The 8484-nt window shown below is 39.6% G+C and overlaps 1 protein-coding gene across 1 annotated transcript; it reads right to left on the bottom strand.

Moving 5' to 3' along the window:
- Positions 1–1484: 1484 nt before the first annotated feature.
- On the bottom strand, positions 1485–6632 carry stx3a (syntaxin 3a). Its single transcript, XM_070827564.1, has 10 exons — positions 6603–6632; positions 5922–5996; positions 5731–5830; positions 5458–5532; positions 5256–5326; positions 4855–4963; positions 4396–4469; positions 3895–4029; positions 2329–2439; positions 1485–1562 (listed from the first exon to the last, which is right to left on the bottom strand). Exons 1-10 carry the CDS (start codon positions 6630–6632, stop codon positions 1485–1487), a joined length of 858 nt encoding a protein of 285 aa, XP_070683665.1.
- Between the last annotated feature and the right edge of the window lie 1852 nt (positions 6633–8484).

Genomic DNA, 8484 nt, shown 5'->3' with positions numbered 1-8484 from the left:
ATTTTGTTCCAGTTTTCCATGTGTCATGTTGACACTGGGACACTGCACATCTTTTCAATGATCAACTCTTCACAGAGTAAGATTTTCTTTTACCTCTCATGAGCCACTGACCAATTTTAGCTTCAAAAAAGCTAAAGTAGCAAAAGATCAAATCCAATGATGCATTAGGAGTAGGCTGACGATACAAGAGTGAGCTGCAGGGTTGTGTCAGTGTCAGCACACAACTGCAGAGTAGCCAAGTGCACTCGTAGATGTAGATCTGGAGCAAAGAGGGAGGATGCAAATGTCAAAGACCAGCCAGAGTCAGACTGAGGCATGGAACAAAAACTAGCTATTTAGAAATACAGCTGCAGCCCTTGAAAAAAATACACGTTCATAAATTAGAAATAAAAGAAATCTAAAGCAGTAAAACACCCCCAAGGCAGTGTTAGTATAATCAAATAAAGCAGGACTGTGTTTATCTAACACCTACTATTATGTCATACAGCATCCATCAACCATCTATTATCAACTATCAACCATTTATGAATCACTTCAACATCAAAACTCCAAAATGTGATTTTCTTAAAGACAGTGACTTATGTCATTCATTAAACTGAAAGTGATTTGAATAAAGGCCCACTATGGAGTCATAGCACGTGCTTATCCACAGCATAATATGAATTGTATCATTGGATGCAGTCGATAGCATAAGTATTGGCACAGTAGTATGGTTTCCCCATCAGAACACATAACACATAAATGTACAAAAGAATAACAACAGCTGTCTCAATACTTAGGATACTGACTTCATAGATATGCATCATGATGATGGGCAGCATGGTCATCATGTTACAGGGATATCTGTCTGAGGTCGCTTCACTTTCACTTCATTCATTCCTTATTCATTTCTAAATCATTTCAGTTGTTTTTTGGACATAACATTCCCATTTCACTAGTTTCAATGTATGTGTGAGTGCCAACCTGACAACTTACCAGTGTCTTTAAAGTGTCTGAATTGTTCGGCATTGTATTTGATAGGCAATAAACCTCTCTTGAAGATCACTACTACTTGGTCTTTCAGGTTTTACAGCTCTGTAAAGAATCTTTCAGTGAAAGGCAGACTGAGACACAAAAGGTCTACAAGCGCTCTGCAGCTGATCCTGAGTCTAGATCTGAATGAGGCACATAGATTCATTCTAAATGCCTTGGAGTCAAATGAAAATCTGCTTTCAGACCTTTTGGGTCAGGAGGCTGGATATTCTTTGAAGACACTGCATTTATAGTGAATTTAAATATGGATCACCCTAAGGAAGTTAAGAAAGTTGTCATAACATATTCAGAAATAATTGTGAATGAAAGCAAATATTTGCAGGCTGTATTTCTATTTTGAATGAACTGAAATGACAGTAAAGTGAGCACAGGTTCTATTGAGTGACCAGCTCTGCTCTGCCTCTCATCCTGTACTGTGTGGACTCAGCTGGTGGGTGGCCTCATTCAGCTTTCTATTTAATGAAGCTGTAGACAAATGAACCAAGGATGACTGTCAGAATCACACAGCAACAGAAGATCATCATTTGTTTCTGGAGAAAAGGAGGGAAACAGAGACACAAATGAAGATCAATCAAAGATAATGTTACATCATCCTGCCCTACATTTACTCAGGATGAACCCAAGACTGACCACAGTCCCGTTCAAATTCAGACCAAGTTGAGAAGGGGGTCAAGACCAAACCCAGATGGTTTAAGGCCAACACCCAGCTTGAGCCAGGATTTAATCAGAGCCCAATCAATATTCTATATTCATGATGTTCCACTGAACCATGTGAGAGGAGATTACAAGTGGTTTGGTCTATTCTGAAGTAGAAAGCAGACTGTAAACTGAAATGTGGTTCAAATAATACAGGTGATCTTCCTTCCCTTTACTCAGAAATACGACAGACTGAGGTGTTTCATTCGTGACATTTAGCTAAATTTAGAATAAAACTACAAGAATATATTGTATATGTATATAAAATGGGAGATCCACAATGATTATGCTTGAACAAAGTTGGTTTCCTGAGAAAGACACAACTTGAATGATGGCTAAGAGGCAGTCTCGGGAATGGGAAGATAAATATATCAGAGATGAATGCACTTCCTGGCTTCATAATTGGTTTGGGGTTGCCACTGTTGTGTTTGGTAAGATGAAAGACAACTAACTCCAGTGCATCATTCACTAAATGCATTTATGTTGGGTATTGTATTTTAGAGTGATCAGTGGAGACAAAAGACAAGAGAAAACTCTATCAATTAGCTGACTTTTATGACTTTAAAAATAATTTCTACTGCTGAGTCAGTCTCAATTTACCCTGCGCGCCTCCTGTTGGAACTTGGCTGCCTTTTTGGTGTCGGCTACTGCCCTCTCTACAAAGCCCACAGACTGGTCCATGTTGCTCTCAATTCTGTCAATCATGCCACCCTAGAGGACAGAAGATAACACAGGAAAACAGAAAGATAACAAGTGGCACATATATGTTTGTGATATTGACCTTATGCTGCAACAGCATTGCTTTGTCTTTTAACTTACTTTCTGTAGGAATTTGTAATTTTGCTGCTTATGATCACCTTTACATCCACCTGATCAAATATGTGATCAGTTTCATAACGCACAGCTGAGGGACTGACAGAGATGATGAGCTCTTTTGCCCTGCTCTGGATCAGCTACCCATCTTACTATTACAACAGTCATGATGATAAATCATGATCATGTTGGTGTTTTATGATATTTATGATATGTAATATGATATTAGAACACAAGTTGACTGTCCGGATGTTCGAAAAGTGTGTTATTACAATGTTTCTTCATCCAAACACAGAGTGACAGTGACTTGCCTGGTTTATTACACTGTTACACATAGTCCTGTTTATCTATGGCACAGACTGATCCCTGTGGAACAAGCTGGTCATTCCAAATGATAAATCATATGATGATATGTTTAGCCTCATATCTGTGGAGGAAATGGTAATGTCAGGTCACATGACCTCTTCATGAATGTAGACGTTTGTTCCCAGCTTTGAGGAATATACAGCTGACTGTGTGAATCCTTCACAACCCAGACTGTGCTCTTGAGATTACTATAGCAGCAATAGCAGCTAGAGGTTAGGAGACAAAACAGGAAGTGGAAAAAAGAGAGAAGTGGCATGAGCTCAACATTGCTTTGACTTAGAACTGTGTTCCTGTATAAGTGGGTTTGATATTAACAGCAGTATTATTCATTATTAATAACAGTGGCTGGGGAGTTAGTTTAAGCTGTACATTTTCCCTGGAAACATCAAACACTGTGTATTACACTACTGTATGTAGCAGAAGACAAGTCCATCCATCCAGTTCCAGTCCCAGCTGACATTGGGCAGGAGGCGCGGTACGCCCTGGACTGGTCGTCAGTCAATCACTGGGCCGACACAATGAGACAGACAACCACTCATGCTCACAGTCACATCTACGGGCAATTTAGAGTCACCAGTTATGTGAACCCATGCAAACACAAGGAGAACTTGCACACTCCACACAGAAAGTCCCCAGATTCAAACTGCAAATCAGCCAGCCAGCAGATTCAAACCTGGAACCTTCTTGCCAACAATGCTAACCACCGCACCATGCTGCCCCAGAAGACAAACAATGTCCCAAAAAAAAGTGGATGATAGGTTTTCTTTTAACAAAAGAAAACAAGCTAAACTCCAACATCAAAAAAGACAACATAACCTTCTCTGTCTCTGCAAAGCCCATGTGGCAAAGCCCATGTACACAATACAGGTGTAAAATAATGCACCCAATGTTGATGCAGCCCAATTAATAATCCCCAAGTTTGTTAGAGTAGTCTTAAAATGCTGTAAATTTGAATCTGCACTATGTGTCATTGCTGTGTATGTGTACCTGGTTCTCAACCAGCATGGCGATATCGACAAACATGTCATGGAGCTCTTTGATGCTGCTTTCCAGCCTCATGATGTCTTTATGACGAGCCTCGATCTCGTTCAGGGCCTGCTGGTTGATCTTAGAATCCATGATCTAGGGTTGGAGGGGAGTAGTGATGAAAAGAAGGACATAAAGCATTACTGCATTACAGCATTACCGTGATAGGATGCATTACTTAGTGGTTAGGGCTGCCTATACTTTTCTTAATTAATCATTTGCTCAATAAATTGTCAGAAAATAGAATCACATTTTGTGACAGTAAAAGGTGATCTTGTTTTGTCTGGCCAATGGTCCAAAAGCATAAGATTCTCTGTCATGTCAAGGAAAACAAGCTGGAACCATGAAATGCTTGTATTTTTGCTTGAAAATGACTTCAGTGAGTACTTGATTAATTGACTAATGGTTTCAGCTCTGGTTGTGTTGTATTGTGCATGTATATACAATTCCAATCAGTCTCACCCCGGCAGTGAAGACAGCTGAGTTGCCTCCCTCCAGCATCTCTTCCAGTTCCTCATCAGTTGTCGCTTTCCCAGCTGTGATAAACACAAAGGACAGTTAAACTAATGTTTGAAAATAAATATCTGCTAACAGCTGACAGGTTTGCTTAAATACAGAGGCTGGCTGCCAGAACCCTGACACCAAAGCCTACATATAAAGTGACAGCAAAGACATTGAGGTTTTGAACATGCCACATCTGACACTTTCATCATCTATTTGTCAACTTCCTGTTTTAGTGTTTTTTGTGGCATCTCATTATCATGATAACAAATTAAATGTGAATATTAAATTTGCTTCATCACACTATAACTATGCCCTCTAGAAAGTGTTTAGTGGCTATCATTGTCTGACAACAGGCTGCAATGGTGATAAAAGGCACGAGATACCAAGATGTGATAGGAATGATCAGCTGATACTCACTGATCTCCAGCTGTCGGGCGATTCGTCCTTTGCTCTTGTCTCTGAAGTCAACTTGAGCCTCGTTGTATTTTGTCATCACCTCTACAAACTTCTTGGCCAGGATAGCATGCTGTGGGGCCAATTAGAAAGTTAACTGACTTTGAAAAGTGAGTGAACGTTCAATGGCAGTCACATGAAGCATAGTATAGTGTGGAGTGGAGTTTTGAGAAGGTGAGAGTTCAAACCACTGCAAAGGTGTTGAGGATTTCAAACATGAGGTCATGGTAAAAGAAAAAAAGGAGTTTGCAGTTCTTGCAGTTCCATTTCTACAAGTAGGAAATACTTCATCTTCCTCATGAAATGCAACAATGTTTTAACTCATATCAACTTAATTCAGTGTTGTTATTTAATATGCATCTGACCTGTGATTTGCGTATCCTCAGATCAGCTGAGGCCCTCTCGTCTGTGTTTGACTCAAGCTGGCGCTCAATGCCTGAATACACACACACACACACACACACACACGACAGGCAACAACCAATCCTGTGATTCTGTTGTTACTTTCTCACTCATTCATTGTTTAAAGTGAGCTGAAAAGCAAGTACAAAAGTAAGAAATACTGACTCTTTAGCTTGTTTCGTGCATTGTTAGCCGACTTTTTGATCTCATTTGTGAGGACTTCGACGTTGTCTTGTGTTTCTGAGAGAGTGAGAGAGAGCAGAGGTAGGTTATGAATAACGAGAAGTAATATGAAGTAATCCATCAATCCACTGTCTATACCGATTATCCTTAAGAGTCGCGGGGGGGCTGGAGCCAATCCCAGCTGTCATTGGGCAAGAGGTGGGGGTACACCCTGATAATGATAATATTAAATATGTCAGTGTGTGTGACAGTTACTCTGGTCAGAAGTGGGGGCTGACAAGATGGTGGAGTACAGTTTTTTTATTTCTGTGACACTCTCGTCAATCTTTTCAATGCTGGTACGGATATCTTCAATCTGAAAGACATACGCATACACACACAGATCAGTAAGCAAGAAATAATTTTTCCTTAGAAATGTGCGGAGTAGACAGATACGTGTAGAATACCTGAGAAAAGAAATCATCCATAAAAGCTTGGTTCTCCACAGGGACCTCAATGTCATCACCACCAGCATCACTCTTCTGTTCAACAGAAACAAACATATACACACATATTCAAAAGTATGTAGTATGATATCCACAGAATCACTACTCTAATACTTTAGTACTTCCAATAGCTTTAAAATATAGAGAAGAAATTATGCAGCATAAAGAACATTTTATTTCAAACTTGCTTAGGACATTTGGTAGGCTACGTTTGGATGGGACATTGCCACCTAATGACTTCTTGTGCCACTGTCACATGAGGCCAACTACAGGTGAAACTGAAACTGTGCACAGTGACTTCATCATACTAGCCTTACATAATGCATAAGCCAGTTTTAAAACATTTACAAATAACTTCTATTTCATAAAATTAGCTTATATTTACTAGCCTATAGCTCTTCTATACAGTGTCAAAATATTCCTTCATACATTTCAAATACATAACCCTCTTTCATAGGACATTTTGAATGCAATGTTACTGTTTGTTGAAATATGCTATTGTTTGGTCATTTAGATGGCCTTACTATAGATCAAACATTACATCCAGACATACAGTATGGTGACAGCAGTAAAAGCATTGTACTTTACAGCAACAGGTGCTCCACAGGGAAAGATGACTATTATTATGAATTATAACATTACCTCCTTTAGCTGTGCCAAGCGGTCCTTCATCTTCACAAGTTTGTGGTTCAAATTAAAAATGAAATAAATAGATAAAAAAAAAACAACCACACGGATTTCAGACAGTAATGCTTCCTGTAGCCTACAATAGCTATCAAAATAAACTCTAAATGATCCCAGTAGAGATGAAAACCATAACTCAATTAATCCAGGAGATGTGAACAGCTGTCAGAGCCACAGACAGAAAGGTGAAATGAAAAAGGAATAAATCTAAACTGAACCTGAACAGAGGACCTTGATTGTTTAGATGTTACTCTCTGAGACAATATTTGTGGTCTACCGAACCTGAAGTCTCACTAAGCCTCTAAGAACGGATTAGGACAACAGTTTCCAGGACGATAAACCTTCCCTCCTCACCCCTCCCACTGCAAACCTATGTAGAGCCTTCAGCTTTGGCTATTACCCATAAAATGGGCAATAAATAACAGAAAATATAATTTTCAAAGTCATTATTAACCTCCAGTATTTGTACATAATGAGCCAATTATGTACAAGGTTATTGTAAAATAATAATGCATTATTATTTAAAAATATCAAATATATAAGTAAGTATTACCATGTTGTGCAATAGAAGAAAACAAATGAAAAGATGAAATCATTTATGCATGTTTTCATTGACTTCAACATTAAGACACCACTCACCATTTATCATGTGTTGCTTGGTGACAGGCTGGACAAGCCAGAGCTTCATGGCCTCTAGAGGGTGCCAGCTTGGTTTAAGACTCAGTGCTGTTTAACCAAAGCTGATTGGCTGTATTAAAAGATAGTGAGCGTTTGCTCACATGGCGGCAGTGTAACCACAGACTAAACACTGACAGTGGCCCTTCTTTTCAGGAGTCTTTGACAGGAAAAGACGTTTGTTAACTGTTGGCACACAATCTACAGTACAGAGATTTAATTTGATTTATAAGTGCATTTGCTTCAAATTCAGGTATTGTGTCCAACCTCTGTCACTGAAATGTCCCATGTATCTATCCATCTTAACAGGAATTGTGAGATTCACTTGATTTTATCATAGGAGGACCCCTGGCTGGGCACACCTATTTTAACAACACCTTATTTTTAACAACATTTTAAAAGAGGTGTGCTTCCAGGTTAGTACAATGGGATAAATGCTTAGCATTTTCTATACTGTTTTTGCACAGAACGTTTTTTATAGTGCTTAAACATTGGCACTCACTCAGTGCCAGCTTGGACCGTCTCCAGCTTTAATAGTTGGCTTAACAAATATGCAGATATGGTCGTTCTAAGTGCCAGAGGTTTTGAGTTCTAATTTTATTGACAACTGCTGGTATTTTTAGGGAAGCTGAGAAAAAAGAATTTAACCAAATAAGTAAGGAGAAACAGAGAAACTTGCCCATAGGCTACTATGGTGCTATGCTTCAGCAATGGCTTTGTGGTTCTGATATTTGAGGAAACAAAGAACACTGCCATCCAGGAGCTAACTGTGCTATAGAAAGAATGCATGGAGGAGGCCTTTGAGCAAAAGAGAGGAAAGTACATCAGCCTAATCAACAACTGCCACACGCAAGGCTGGAGGGCAAAGTGCATTCCTGTGGAGGTCAGAAGCAGAGACTTTGCAGGACAGTCTCTCTGCAGGGCCCACAGTGAACTCTGCATCAATTTGCCCTCCAGAAAGGCCTTGGCTCTGCATAATGAGAGCAGATTTATGGGAAACCTCAGCCTGGCCACCTGTGTGAGTGTGGCTGTTGTTGCAAGACCCGATGACCCCAGTTTATATCACTGGTGATGTGCCCTAGATAAGATAAGTTTAAGATGTATCTTATTCCTTATCGATCTGAGGTTACCAGTGACCACCAGGAACAGGCTAGTTGACAACCAA

This window comes from Pempheris klunzingeri, chromosome 3 (assembly GCF_042242105.1).
Source record: "Pempheris klunzingeri isolate RE-2024b chromosome 3, fPemKlu1.hap1, whole genome shotgun sequence".
In the NCBI taxonomy this organism is placed as follows: Eukaryota; Metazoa; Chordata; class Actinopteri; order Acropomatiformes; family Pempheridae; genus Pempheris; species Pempheris klunzingeri.
Note: the sequence above shows the minus strand (reverse complement) of the source record. Positions and strands in the feature narration are given on the sequence as shown.

Bases quoted from the DNA above. Each gene is read 5' to 3' on its own strand.
- stx3a (XM_070827564.1), bottom strand. From the start codon at position 6,632: ATGAAGGACCGCTTGGCACAGCTAAAGGAG. The intron at 5,327-5,457 runs GTCAGTATTTCT...GTGTGTATTCAG, and splicing joins TGCACGAAACAAGCTAAAGA to GCATTGAGCGCCAGCTTGAG. The intron at 2,440-3,894 runs GTACACATACAC...TCTGTCCTCTAG, and splicing joins CCATGCTGGTTGAGAACCAG to GGTGGCATGATTGACAGAAT.